The sequence below is a fragment of the Arachis ipaensis genome, chromosome B08 (assembly GCF_000816755.2).
Source record: "Arachis ipaensis cultivar K30076 chromosome B08, Araip1.1, whole genome shotgun sequence".
Lineage (NCBI taxonomy): Eukaryota > Viridiplantae > Streptophyta > Magnoliopsida > Fabales > Fabaceae > Arachis > Arachis ipaensis.
The window spans coordinates 1,333,266-1,347,428 of NC_029792.2; the positions used below are offsets into that span (position 1 = coordinate 1,333,266).

Consider the following 14,163-nt stretch of genomic DNA (forward strand, 5'->3'; position numbering starts at 1 on the left):
AAAGAAAATTAGAAAATGACCCCACAATAAAACAAAAGGAAAAGGAGGCAACTTTAAAATTAACAGTTTTCACTTTTCAGCAATGAAAATCGATGGCGATGGAAGTGGAAATGGAAGGCGAAGATGGTTCCAAATTGTCATTACAAGTCACTGAAGCTCGAAACACAGTCATTGGACGAGGCTGTGGCGGCGGCTTTCACACAAAGGATCGCACCGTTTCCCGTCGCCACGTCTCCTTCCAGCTCAGCTCCGATTCCGATGACCCTAGGGTTTCATTCGAGGTCATCGGAAGGAACCCTTTTTGGGTTCACCACGGAGCTCTTGGCCTTAAGGTTTTCCGCAAGTTCGAAAAGGGTCAATTGGAACTCGGTGACCGCTTTTCCCTCTCCGCCGTAACACCGTTCTGGCTCCATTTCAATTTCAACAACTCAGCTCTGGACGTTTCAAGTTCAAAGCCTCAGCTTGACATCGACATTGACCAAATTGACCTTTCGCAATTCGATCCCGTTAAAGGTACTAAAATGTGAAGTTTTAACCTTTTTGGGTGTCAGTATATAGGGTTTTGTTTAGGGTTTAAGGATATAACGTTGAACAGCTTTGATGATAATTATTTACTATGTATCTTCTTTGATTTGATGGTGATTGCTATTTTAGAGATTTTGAAGACTTGATTTTGTGTTTTGGGAAATGCAGAGTTTGGTTTCCTTGCGATTGGGCACGAGTTTGATGACTATCCAAAGGGGAAGATCCGCAATGTTAAGGATTGGGAGTGGTTTCTTGAGGAAGCTAGAAATGACAGTGATGATGATGACGATGAGGAGGGAAAGCAGAGGAAGAGGATGAAGAGAAAGCGGAAGAAAAAGAAGGGTAAGGAGGAGAATGAAGATGATGAAGAATGGGGTGGTGAAAGTGATGATGAGGGTAAGGACCTTGTTTCTAACATGAGCAAAGGTAAGAAGAGGGCATGCTACTCCACAAGGTCTAAAGACAGGGAAAGTGGCTCTACAAGCTCTAAGAGAAAGAGAGATACTAAGATCAATCAAACTTTTGAAGATGATGAAGATGATGAGACTCTAGGAGGCTTCATTGTTGATGATGAAGAGAATGATCAGCAGGAGGAGTTAAACGATGATGATGATGATGATGATGAAGAAGAGTTTGAAGAAGAGGAGGAGGAGGAAGATTAAAGTTTTGAATCAAATCAATGTTCGTACATGTGTGAATGTTGTTGTTCAGTTAGGAAACACTTGATATTGAGTTCTGTTTTGGTGAATGGCTTAGGAATGAATCTAGATTCTAGAATATGCATTAATTAATTACACAAGATAAAGATTGGAATATATATGTATTTCGAGCAATTATAATTATTATGAAGTATTTAGGCACATTTATAAAAGGATAAACTTATTAATACTTGAAAATATAAAATAAAATATTATCAAGTGAGAGTAGCATGAGCAGAAATAGAAAGAGGCATGAAGTCATGAACGCTAGCTGCAGATATGATGAAACTGAAGCCGCAGCAGCAATAAAGGCTGACCTTGTCTTCTTCCCCCCAAATCCACCACCAATTCGCTTTGTTTTGCACACTACCTTTGACATGGGGAGACCAAGAACATGAGAAACATATTTCTGGTGCTTCTGAGGGGCCTGCAATAACCGATGACCAAACCAGAAAATTTATGTCGCAAAGATAATACATAACTACAACAAGTACTTTTATATAGTTATACAAAAGTTTAGTTTAAATTTTCCTTTAGTGTGGGATCACTCAATCAATAATGGGGAAAAGTTTATATACATAAGAATATAAATGTAAAAAAAATAAATTAAACTCTTGACAGGGGCATATGGACCCCCAAACCTCTTAACCTGGATTGGATCCGTCCCTAGCAATAACACAATGTTATTTTCACAACTCAGTTGCTTCTTTCAAAGTTCAAGCCATACATTACAGGCAGGGAGCCAGGGACGGATTAAATTTTTAAATGACCCACTACAAATAAACTAAGCCCAATTATTAAAAGCCCCAAACTCATTTTATCTTTCTATTATTTTGACTATTAATTAACTTAATTATATTTAGTCTTCTTCTATTCTCAAATTCCAGCCGTCACTCATTTATTCTCTTAAATCTCTTTCTTAGTTTCATATTTTCAATCTTCTTTTTCTATTCTTTATCTAGTGATCATCTTCGCTTCAACAAAAGGTAAATTTTAAATTCTCTATTTTGTTTTATATAGCTCTCTATAACTCTATATATCTTTCAATTTCATTGTTTATCTTTTTTATATTTTCAATTGCAAATAATTATAATTTAGGTATTAATCTATTTTTTATTCTCTTCATGAATTTATATATTTTATTTTATTCTCAATTTAGTGATTCTTATTATTTATTTATTTATCTTTTATTTTATTCTATTATATGTAATTATATTGCATATAAATTTTTAAAGTAAATTGATCAATTTACTAATTTAGAATATATATATATATATATATATATATATATAGAGAGAGAGAGAGAGAGAGAGAGAAATAATAATGGAAAAATATTTCAAAAGAAAGCTACCACTAGAATCTGAAGTCACTCCATTAGTTACATATATAGAAAGAGAGACATTCAATCAAGTTGATAATGAAACAATTATTCAACATTTTTAAAATATGAAAACAAGAAGAGAAGTACCTTCAAGATTTGAAGCGAAGAAAGTTAGTGGCTAATGTAATTTTTTTTATTTGAATAATTAATGTGTATTTTTATATTTTTAAATTTAAATTAATATATCTTTTAATAGTAATGTGTATTATTTTTGCCCCCCAATATAAATTTTCTGGGTCCGTCACTGATTACAGGTAACACAAGTCAACACCATTCACGATACTTAGTTGAAGCTTATTCCCATGAAGATATGATAACAAAAAACTTTTGTAAAACTCTAGGCTTATCCCAACAGAAAAGGGAAAAAGACCAAAAGTGAAGAAAACACCAGCTCCCACAATCATTTTTGTAACAGAAGAACCATAAATAGATTATCAACAATTTTCCTTCCAGTGTTTGAATTCTTATCATCAATATATACTGATCAGCAGTTCTGAACAGTTAAATATATAAGATCACTTGTCCAGTCATATATTGCCGAATTTTTCCAAAAGGAATTTGATATATCAAAAACAGAGTAAATACCCATAGTTGTCCTTGAGATTCACGTAAATACTCATAGTAATCCTTAAGATCCCGATTTCCTCATTGTAGTCCTCCGGATAGAGATCCGAGCACTCAAACTGGTCCCTGGGTATATTTCTGGTGATGACTCATCACCAGAGCGCTGACGTGGACTCGGTTTGCCATGCTGGAGAGGTCCCAACGACTAGCTGAGTTGGCTAATTTTCAAATTATACCCAGATTGGTCCCTCCTATTATATGTAACCCTAAATCCCCAAATTCTCAGACACTTCATCTCTTCGTCTTGTTCATCTCTTCTCTTTCTCCTTTCATACACTTCTTCCTGTTCATTTTTTCGCGATATATATTGGTGCTTCGATGTCATGAGGAATTGGTGGCGAACCATCTGCATAAGCATACCTTGACTTGAGATCCATGAGGAATTGGTGGCGAACCATCTGCATTGTTTGGCAAGAAGATCTCCGACACACCAAATTCATTCTATTTGGATATATTAACCGAAGATGATTACATGCTCCAACTAGCACAATCATTTGCATACATTAACCGAAACATACCGGAGTCATTACAGCGGCATTTGGATTCCAATTGTTGAAGTCTCCAATTAATGCTGCTGACTGAGAAAATATCCAATATTTTTAAGACACATGTCAAGCTATATTTTTACATCGAAAACAAGATTTTTGTTGAACTTTAGATGAACATCCAAAACAGATTTTTTAATAATTTAACCCCTTAAATTGAATTTGAGCATAAGAAAAGAAACCAATTTTAATAATAGGGTAAAGTACTAAATTGGTCTCCTAGGTTTGGGCGTAATTCTGTTTTGGTCCTTAAGGTTTAAAGTGTTCTATTTGAATCCAAAAAAGTTTTATTTAGCATCAATTTAGTCCCACAGTGAGGTCAAAATTAAATAATTAACAAAATGTCCTACATAACAACAGTACAAGAACAAAATCGATAATCTGGAGAACAAGTACAAGCTCCAGAGGCATAAAATCAACCATTGATACATCAATATATTTATTTATTATTTTTTTATAATATAAATAAAATATTTTCTATAAAACTAAAGAAAATGATAAATAAATGTATTGATGCATCAATGGTTGATTTTGTGCCTCTGGAGCTTGTACTTGTTCTTCAAATTATCGATTTTGTTATTGAACTGTTGTTATGTATGACATTTTATTAATTATTTAATTTTGACCTCACTGTGGGACTAAATTGATGCTAAATGAAACTTTTTTGGATTCAAATAGAACACTTTAAACCTTAAGAACCAAAACAAAATTACGCCCAAACCTAGGGGACCAATTTAGTACTTTACCCTTAATAATAAGAGTTAAGAATATAATATGAAAGCATATATACCTTAGCTCCTGGTGCCCATTCTCTATAAGTAATTCCTGTGACACTGCAAAAAATAGTAGTAATATTGATAAATAAGTTGGTATTAATAAACTGTAGATAAGTTTATAGCAGCTTTCTGAGCAAGAAGTTAGATACCTCTGCCTAAAGCCAAAATTTTCATGGCCGCGAGAAAATGGATCTAGGCCACCTTCATGCTTGTCGATATCCTCTCGCAATCTCAAGTATCGTCCGAAACTGTAATTTGAAAAATTTACATGATCTAGCAACTCAGATAGTTGTTCCACAAATACTTTAAGGAAATGAAGCTTAAAAGTGAGGTTACCGGAAATCAAGATGGTCGCGGTGAGTGAGCAAAAGTGGATCAATTTCATAGATTTTCTTCCCACAGCCAGGTGGAGGGATGATCTTAATTTTAACTACTTCATCTCTTTCCATTTTCAGTTTTTTGTCTTTGGATACCAATGTCTTCTCAGCATGAGTTCTAGCACTATATTCTACAAGAGATGCCGAAAAACAGAACATTTCTCATCTTCAATCTCTCTGAAATTTCTAAGCTACTTTCTTGATTAAATCACCAACACTATGAAGAATTGAAGACCCTAAAATATGAATTCAGCAAAACAACATTTGAAGAAATATGTGATTAGCAATCTTATCTAAGCTAACTATGATTTCTAATTTTCTATTCACAAAAGTGCCACAAAAATATAATACATTCTTGATTCTTCATATGCACATGACATTGAAATCCCCAATCACAAAAGCACTTTTTTTTATTAAATTAGGAATTTCAAGTTCTTCTGTTAAAGAAGAAGCATATTCTTAATCTCCAGGAATAACTACAGAGAGGGTTAATTTTACAAAATAAAGCACAAATAACTGAAAGAAAAAAAAAGAAAAAAAGAAACGTGCTACAATTAGAACAACGTTCCCAAAATCGGTTTATGAAGTGGAACACTTGTGATTATGAAACCCACAAAAGATGAGATTCAGATTTAGTGGACACATAACAGAACCTCAACTACACTAACAACTTGCATATCATCAATCAATACTGTATTCAAAATGCAAAGTAAAAAAAAAAAAGAAGATTACCTTGAGTCCGATCACAAAGTCAGAACCTCGTTCTTCTCGTGAAGGAGGGGAAGAACGATAACAACTTCTGGTCAAATTACTTCTTCTCTCAAATTTTTCTTGCCAGCAAATACAACCCTATGGCTATGCCATTGATGGGGAGATGAAGAAGAAGTCAGAGAGTGGAAGAAGAACAGAGAAGTGAAGTGAAACGTTTGTGTTGGGAGAGAAAACTGTTTTAGCAACATCTAAACGGCGTCGTTTTTGGCTATGAAGGGCGCCAAACCAAAACGACGACGTTTTGGACCCCTCTCACGTGGCAATCCGAGGCCACGTCAGCGCTCCGGTAATGACTCATCACCTAAAATATGGCCAAGGACTAGGTTGAGTGCTTGGAGCTCTATCTGAAAAACTACAATGGGGAAATCGGGATCTTAGGGATTACTATGGGTATTTACGTGAATCTCTATGGGTATTTACTCATCAAAAACAAGCTAAATATTCCGGCTAAAAAATTTGGATATGAAAGTAGAATGAGTGTTAGATAATTTTTGGTATTTTTTAAAACTATGGGAGGTACTCCGCTTTGTGTTTAAAAAATTTTAAAAGTTTGGAGTACACAAATCGGAACTAACGATTTGTGTACTCCAAATTTTTTTAATTTTTTCAACACAAATCGTTGGGTCTGAGTACAGAAATCGGACGGTCCGATTTGTACTCCATACATTAAATCATCCCACATTTTAGAAAAATACCACGGTATATCACAATTTAAAAAAACACCATTGTTAATCCAATATTAAAAATAAAAAAGTGAAATATTGCATACAAATTGGGGCTTTCAAAAAATAAACATTACAAACCTTAGGCTAAGTAAAAAAAAAGGTATGACTTACCTGAGTAGATGATATCATATGAACTTCATTTACAAACCTGTTAGGTTGTTGAGTATAAATGCTATCATCCCTCTGTAACTTGTGATCAAGTTTTTCCTGCATAATGAAATTCAATCCACTTCTCATTCTACCGCAACCTTTCTCTCTATTCTTCTTCTTCCTTTGAAATCTGCCTCTTATCTTGGTACGAGTTGATCTTTTTCATTTTCTTTCTTCATACTTGACATTCATTTTCATTTTCTGACTTCAGTTTTCGTTCTTCACTCAGTCTGATACCTCTGAATCATGTCACACCTCGAAACAACTTCAATCTCTGAATTCTCCTCGGTGAGCTTGTCAACAATGTGCACACCGCCACCGCTACCACCACCACCTCCAATGGTTCGAGGAGGAATAAGCATTCAGGCGCAAGTTCGAGGACGGTCCGATTTGTGTACTCCATATTTTTTTAATTTTTTAGACACAAATCGGTCCGATTTTTGTACCTAAAAATCCGATTTTTCATTCTCTTCAATGAGAAGAAATTATTTTTCTCCCTCTCTTAAAGAGTACATTGTAAATATTTGTTGAGTTATTATACCTTATATATTATGTACTCTTTATGTACTCTAATTAAAAAAATAATTACAATGGTAACCCTATTATTCACAAAGAAATAATCTAAGTAACAAGAACTAAGTCCAGAAAAAGATCCAAAAAGCCACGGCCGCCATTGATGGAATCATCATCAATAGCTGATAACTTTCAGCAGGTGAATGAAGCCGAAGCCGCCGCAGCCAAAAGCTTTGCTGAAACGACCATAACAGATGTGGTGATGGACGATCCTGAGGAGCCGGAAGTCGAATCCCATGAGATTATCTGTTGGATGCCGAAATATCATAGAGGAAGCCAAAAGGTTTAATACAAAATGTAAGCACCTACATCCTGCTGTATGATAATTAAATGGTATGTTTTAATTTCTATTACCGTAATAATAATTTTTTGAATGTTTAATTGTTCTTGTCAATGACAGGATCTTCTTCAAGTAAGAAGCAGGATGATGATGATAAGGATAATAAGGGCAATAAGGGAAAAGACAAATAGATTCTATTCCACTTCAATTGTTAAGGCTTCTATGTGATGAAGATTTCTAAAATCTTCTCTGAAAGGAAAATATATTCTTGTATCTATTATATACTATATGATCTAAGTGAACACGATATACACTATATAGTAATTGTAGTAAATGAATGAATGAATAATACATCATGCATGGATGCATCTTGGAATTTAAAACTCAACTTTTGGAATAATATTGTCTTTGTTATTCTCTTAGCTAGTATTTGATTGCATAGTTTATATTATTAGAGCTAAATATATATATTGGAACTTGCATAGACTAATTATTAATTAGATATTTTATCTCTCATATCTAAGCTATAAATATAATAGTAAAAAGAATCTAATTGTATTCAATTATATATTGTTTTATTATAATCATCTAGAGGTGTATATATTTGATTGGAAGATCTTATAATTATTTTTTCATATCAAAATTAAACTTCTGAAAAAAAAGGGTATAGAAGGGTCAAAAGAATACTATAAAAGCTGAATATCTAAAAAGTCTAAAAACTAAAAAGACATTCACTCTGATCTCTGTGTTGAATCATAGCTCACTAAGCACGAGGACTCATATTGAGAGCAACTCCAATGGGCTAAAAGCTGAATATCCAACTTTCTTCCTTAGAGCAATTCTAATGGGCTAAAAATTGAGACCCTATTTCCGATAGGTATAGGAACTCATCGATAGAGAAATGAGAGAAAGAGTTTTTGCACAAGCTTTGAGAAAAATGAGTCCCTCTGAACAAGGACTCATATTGTCCAATAAAAATAAATAATTAATTAGATTAAATAATTAAATTATAATTAATTTATTATTAATTACATTAATTTTAAGTATTTTAATTAATTAATTAAGTGGGATCACAACAGGAACTAAAGTTAGTTCTTCCTAATGTTTTTAATGTTTGTTTGTTTCTTTGTAATCGTGGCCGTAGCTTGATCCGATTTCCTTTTTTTTTTCTTCCGAAAGTTATTGTCTTTTGAACAATCCACATCAGGGACGGATCTAAGTGCAGTGGTGTGGGGGCAAGCGCCCCCACTACAATTTGAAATTTTTTTAAGTAATATATGATAATAATATTTATTTATCCCCATTAGATTATTAAATTTGACCCCACAATAATTTTTTATTCAACTTTTGGTACTTAATCATCAATTTAAAAATTTTATATTAGATATTCGTTAGAATGATCAATTCTCAGATTTAAACGAAATTAGTATTCTTTTACCATTATGCCCCTAACGTTCTTACAAAGGGCCATGGAGAGGTGATACTAATGAGCTCCTCTGGGGGGCCACGTGGAAATTTGCATGCATTTGACATGGTTGGCACTTTTTCACAAAGTCTGTGGCATCTTTCTGAAAGGTTGGCCAGTAGAATCCAGCTCGGATCACCTTTCTGGCTAATGACCTTGCTCCGAGATGGTTCCCGCAGATTCCACTATGTACCTCCNGTGAACTTCTTTGCCTTTTCCTCTCAGGTTTAGGCTTTCATTGTAGCATTTCCTTGCCAACTTCTGATCTCCCCTCACCGTCGCTATTCCCGCTGAGGTCGGGAATTTCATGCAGAGGTGGGGCGTCGATACCACCGCTCCGAGTCGATTAAGGGTAGCTCTGCCAATTAAAGCATTATAGGCTGACCCCACGTCGATGACTATGAAGTCTATACTCAGAGTCTTTGATTTTTCCCCCTTTCCAAAGGTGGTGTAGAGGGGCAAAAATCCTAGTGGCTTTATTGGCGCGTCGCCTAATCCGTACAAGGTGTCGGGGTAGGCTCTTAACTCTTTCTCATCTAACCCTAGTTTGTCGAAAGCGGGCTTAAAGAGGATGTCCGCTGAGCTTCCCTGGTCTACTAGGGTTCTGTGGAGATGAGCATTTGCTAGGATCATAGTTATTACCACGGTTAATAGATAATTTAATATTTAATTTTTTATATACACATATTATTTTTATTATAAAAATTATTATTATGTTATATAAATTTTGCCCCCACTACCAAAATTTTATGGATCCGTCACTGATCCACATCCCATTGTTCATTCTCCTATTTGCTCTTCTCTTGCGATTACTAGTTATTTTTTAGAGAAAAGGATAAATAGGTCTCTGACCTTTTGCCCCGTAGACATTTTCGTCCCTGAGCATTTGAAAATACTTTTAAATTCCCGACCTTAGCAAATATTAGACGGACGAGTCCCTCCGTGGAATTGCCTCCGCCGGAGCCGTCAGAGAAGTCTGATCTGGCTCCCGTGAGGATGACGTGGAACGCTTGGTTGACAGCTGGACTGCTGAGTGGAAAGCTCTATTCGAAAATTGGACAATGAAGTCCCTGCACCACTAAACTACGTCGTTTTGCCATCTTACCCTTACAAAGAACGTTACAATACCCATTACACCCATATCTCCCTTTCTGAATTACAATTAACCCTAAGGAATACCAACGATCATCATACTCTGTTTCTCCCTCCAAAAAGATCACTACCCAGGCTGAGACGTTCGCCGTGTGGAGTTGCTGTCGAAGTGGCGTCCATTGTTGTGTGACTTGCTGGCTTCTTCACCGAAGGTAAGAAGTCTGTACTGTAGCGTAGTTAGTGGATTGTGAGGTTAAATATGTATGCAAGTATAAAGTATGATGTGAATGGACTGATCGTGCATGTTGATAGAAGTTGTGAAAAAAGTATTCGGATTTTTCGGTTGAAGTTAAACTACAGTTAGGGCAAAGAAATTTTCTCGGTTATTTTTCGGTTTGGATGTTGAAGGTTGTTGCCTTTTAATATGTGAAAAGAGTAATTGTTGATCATTGTTTACAGTTTTTCATTTTTCTTGTCTCAGATGGTTGATGTGTTTGTAGTGCCTGTGTTCCACCATGGAGGTAATTTTGTGAGAGAGAGTAATGGCTGTCTGGTTTACAAAAATGGGAAGGTGGAGAAGTTTTCAGAAATGGACCTGGACTTCGTTAATTTCGGAGACTTGATCACACTGTTCAAGGGGTTGGGGTACCAATCATACAAGACAGTTTATTGGTATGATCCAATGAGTCCTGATATTGAGTCTGGGCTGCATATTCTCACAGGGGATGCAGGGATTAACGAAATACGAGAGAACAAAATGAAGAATACAGAGATTGACGAGTTTTACCTATATTTTGACCACCCGATTGATGAACCTGAGATTGTGGAGGATGCTGAAAAGCAAAGTAACAGTCCTGATGAGGGAGAGGTTTTGGTGGATGATCAGAGTTCGTCATCTGATGATGGGTACGAGAGCACGGAGGATGAGCCCTACAAACCTCCACCTCCCGGGTTTGAAAGTGACAGTGATGATGATGATACAAGTGCTGATGATGAGGGTAGCAAAAGGCAGAGAGTAATGAAGGGAAAAAAGAAAGATGTGTCTCCAAAGAAGACAACTGCAAACAAGACAGGTGCTAAAAGAAAAAGGAAGATGTGGAAGAAGATGGGACAAAGCAGTGGACCCAATGAGCAGCAGACCAGAAATAATGTTGGGCCTGATCCTAATGTGCAGCCCAACAGAGGCCCACAACCCAACATGGACCAAGATGTTAGGTTCTATGAGAGCTTGATGCAAGATGATGATGATGACCCGGTATATGACTATGAATTTGAGACTTTACATACACCTATTTCATCAGATGATGAATCTAGCAAGCATAAATTCCCTGAGTTTGATGACGATTATGAGCATGGAGAGGGGAGGTTTGAGTTAGGGACAAGGTTTGCCACCATTGACAGATTTAAGGAAGTTGTAAAAGACTCATTCATTGTTGAGGGTAGGAAGCTTAGGTGGATTAAGAATGACAAAGAGAGAGATTTAAGGAAGTTGTAAAAGACTCATTCATTGTCCAATTTTCGAATGGAGCTTTCCACTCAGCAGTCCAGCTGTCAACCAGGCGTTCCACGTCATCCTCACGGGAGCCAGATCAGACTTCTCCGACGGCTCCGGCGGAGGCAATTCCATGGAGGGACTCATCCGTCCAATATTTGCTAAGGTCGGGGATTTAAAAATATTTTCAAATGCTCAGAGACGAAAATGTCTACGGGGCAAAAGATCAGGGACTTATTTGTCATTTTCTCTATTTTTTATATAATACTGGAATTTATTGTCAAAAGTTTATTCTTTTATTTTGGTTTTGCAGTGATGGCGGGTTTGGCTCCTGAAGGAACACAATTCGATGCTCGGCAATATGATTCTAAGATGAATGATTTGTAAGTCTTTGTTCTTCTACTTTTCATGCAATATACTGTATATATTTTTTCACTCTATGCTAAAGGTTGAATTTTTCATGTACTTGTCTGTAATTTTGATGTCTTTAAAATTAATTACAGGCTTTCTGCCGATGGGCAAGAATTCTTCACCTCATATGATGAAGTCTATGATAGTTTTGATGCAATGGGATTACAAGAAAATCTTCTCAGAGGCATATATGCTTATGGTATAGTAGCAGATGAATGTTTCTTTGTTACTTCCTTTAAGTTCTTATTTTATACTGGTCTATCAATGTCTTAATTACTGTCTTATTTTAAGATCTGATGCATTGTTGTTGTGCTCTGCAATATTTAACCCATTGAAATTATATTTAAAATTTGTTTCAATGTCATGCTTAACTCTTAGACAAGATCATGAGTGATATGTTTTTTTCTTATTCCTAAAGGTTTTGAGAGGCCTTCTGCAATACAGCAAAGGGGAATTGTTCCTTTCTGCAAAGGTTTAGATGTGATTCAGCAGGCTCAATCTGGAACTGGCAAGACAGCAACATTCTGTTCTGGAATTTTGCAGCAGCTTGATTATGGAGTGGTTCAGTGTCAGGCTTTGGTTTTGGCACCAACAAGGGAGCTGGCACAGAAAATTGAGAAGGTTATGCGAGCACTTGGTGATTACCTTGGTGTCAAGGTTCATGCTTGTGTTGGTGGGACAAGTGTTCGCGAGGATCAGCGCATTCTCCAGGCCGGTGTCCACACTGTTGTTGGCACTCCCGGCCGTGTTTTTGACATGCTGCGGAGACAGTCTCTTCGCCCAGATTACATAAAGATGTTTGTTTTGGATGAGGCAGATGAAATGCTTTCTCGTGGTTTCAAAGACCAGGTTTGCGCTTAATTTGTTTCAAGACTTTCAAGTACATGTTTTTTTAAGGCTGCATTTTGTTTTGAAAACAGAACAAGACAGGATATTGAGATGTTTTTGTATTTTGTTTGATGATAAATTAAATAAAAGATAGAATAAATTCTGAATTATACAAGGTGCACTAATCAAGTGTATCAACTTGCTGATTCAGCTGTTGCAGATGAAGTTTTGTCACAGGAGCATACCATAGACGGCAGAGTGGTAATCTATTCATTTCAAATACACAATTTCAATCATTTTAGTGCATATTCCTTCCCCTCGTGACAAACTAACTCCTTTTTGTTTTATCAGGTTGAAGTGAAGAGGACTGTCCCTAGGGAGGACATGGAAGTTACTGGAGTATTCAGAACAAAGAAGATCTTTGTTGGCGGATTACCCCAGTTTTTCACTGATGGTATAGGGAGCCAGCCACCATTTTTTTTTTCTGGATTGCAGTGCGATTATTGAATCTGTCTTTTGACTGTAGCTAATTATATTGTAGATGAATTGAAGGATTACTTTTCAACTTATGGTAATATTGTTGAGTACCAAATCATGCTAGATCATAAAACTGGAAGATCTAGAGGCTTTGGATTTGTCACTTTTGACAATGAAGATTCGGTTGAAAAGGTCTTCTCGGCAGGAAAAATACATGAACTTGGAGGCAAGCAGGTAAGTCAAATTCTTGTCCCAAACATAGGCTGATACTACTTTATATATTCCTTATGTATTCTTTTAAATAAGAGAATCTGACTATAAATATAGGTTGAGATTAAGAGAGCCGAGCCTAAAAGATCAGGGAATTCATATGGTGGAATGGATGGATTTGGTGCATACAGTTCTAGAGGTCATAATCATGGAAAATGGGATGAACCGTATACTAATTTTGGCATGAACAGGCAATGTGGCCATTTCGAAGGAAGCTACGGAGGAATCTCTGCAGCATCCTACGGTGGCTATTGTGGATATGGTTATGGATTTGGATATGGTAGAATGTATGGGTCTGGTGGGTATAGATTCAATCCTTATGGCAATAGTGGTTGTGGTTATGGTGGCATGAGTATGCATGGAAGAGCAGGTCGTTTCAATCGTACTGGTAGCAATGACAATGATAGTCCTGCTGCTGCAAGATATCATCCTTACTGGAATGGATTGGTTTTACAAAATCAGGAAACCATAGAAAGGTAAGAATGCAGCAGAAGTATCATGAAGGTTGCCAAATTGGCTTACCAAATTACAATATTAAATGTCAGGTTCCTTGCAATGCCTCTAAGAGGACCGGGGTTCATACTACGTTTAAAGGTCCATATAAGCGAAGGAGTTAGCTTAATTTTGTTTCAGTATATAGTTAACTTTTACAATTGTGTTCATTATATATACGTGTGTATATATATATATATATATATATATT

The 14,163-nt window shown here is 36.0% G+C and overlaps 4 protein-coding genes across 4 annotated transcripts; 3 read left to right on the plus strand and 1 right to left on the minus strand.

The window, feature by feature from the left end:
- On the plus strand, positions 17-1,391 carry LOC107612895 (protein SET). The gene is made up of 2 exons (XM_016314669.2): positions 17-513; positions 694-1,391. Exons 1-2 carry the CDS (start codon positions 93-95, stop codon positions 1,185-1,187), a joined length of 915 nt encoding a protein of 304 aa, XP_016170155.1. The 5' UTR covers positions 17-92; the 3' UTR covers positions 1,188-1,391.
- On the minus strand, positions 1,202-5,294 carry LOC107610286 (1,4-alpha-glucan-branching enzyme 1, chloroplastic/amyloplastic-like). Its single transcript, XM_016312352.2, has 7 exons — positions 4,886-5,294; positions 4,699-4,797; positions 4,564-4,606; positions 3,747-3,806; positions 3,589-3,669; positions 1,541-1,650; positions 1,202-1,289 (listed from the first exon to the last, which is right to left on the minus strand). Exons 1-7 carry the CDS (start codon positions 5,083-5,085, stop codon positions 1,202-1,204), a joined length of 681 nt encoding a protein of 226 aa, XP_016167838.1. The 5' UTR covers positions 5,086-5,294.
- On the plus strand, positions 11,768-12,765 carry LOC107612050 (eukaryotic initiation factor 4A-8-like). The gene is made up of 3 exons (XM_016313884.2): positions 11,768-11,857; positions 11,978-12,084; positions 12,304-12,765. Exons 1-3 carry the CDS (start codon positions 11,790-11,792, stop codon positions 12,744-12,746), a joined length of 618 nt encoding a protein of 205 aa, XP_016169370.1. The 5' UTR covers positions 11,768-11,789; the 3' UTR covers positions 12,747-12,765.
- Positions 12,825-14,064, plus strand: LOC107610285 (glycine-rich RNA-binding protein). Its single transcript, XM_016312351.2, has 5 exons — positions 12,825-12,832; positions 12,890-12,974; positions 13,065-13,167; positions 13,255-13,424; positions 13,518-14,064. The coding sequence occupies exons 1-5, from the start codon at positions 12,825-12,827 to the stop codon at positions 13,938-13,940; spliced, it is 789 nt and encodes a 262-aa protein (XP_016167837.1). The 3' UTR covers positions 13,941-14,064.

Bases quoted from the DNA above. Each gene is read 5' to 3' on its own strand.
- LOC107612895 (XM_016314669.2), top strand. From the start codon at position 93: ATGGCGATGGAAGTGGAAATGGAAGGCGAAGATGGTTCCAAATTGTCA. The intron at 514-693 runs GTACTAAAATGT...TGGGAAATGCAG, and splicing joins GCAATTCGATCCCGTTAAAG to AGTTTGGTTTCCTTGCGATT.
- LOC107610286 (XM_016312352.2), bottom strand. From the start codon at position 5,085: ATGTTCTGTTTTTCGGCATCTCTTGTAGAATATAGTGCTAGAACTCAT. The intron at 4,798-4,885 runs GTAACCTCACTT...TTCAAATTACAG, and splicing joins CGCGACCATCTTGATTTCCG to TTTCGGACGATACTTGAGAT. The intron at 1,651-3,588 runs GTATGCTTATGC...CGGTTATTGCAG, and splicing joins CTCATGGATCTCAAGTCAAG to GCCCCTCAGAAGCACCAGAA.
- LOC107612050 (XM_016313884.2), top strand. From the start codon at position 11,790: ATGGCGGGTTTGGCTCCTGAAGGAACACAATTCGATGCTCGGCAATAT. The intron at 11,858-11,977 runs GTAAGTCTTTGT...AATTAATTACAG, and splicing joins GATTCTAAGATGAATGATTT to GCTTTCTGCCGATGGGCAAG. The intron at 12,085-12,303 runs GTATAGTAGCAG...TTATTCCTAAAG, and splicing joins CAGAGGCATATATGCTTATG to GTTTTGAGAGGCCTTCTGCA.
- LOC107610285 (XM_016312351.2), top strand. The intron at 12,975-13,064 runs GTAATCTATTCA...TTGTTTTATCAG, and splicing joins ATACCATAGACGGCAGAGTG to GTTGAAGTGAAGAGGACTGT. The intron at 13,425-13,517 runs GTAAGTCAAATT...CTATAAATATAG, and splicing joins ATGAACTTGGAGGCAAGCAG to GTTGAGATTAAGAGAGCCGA.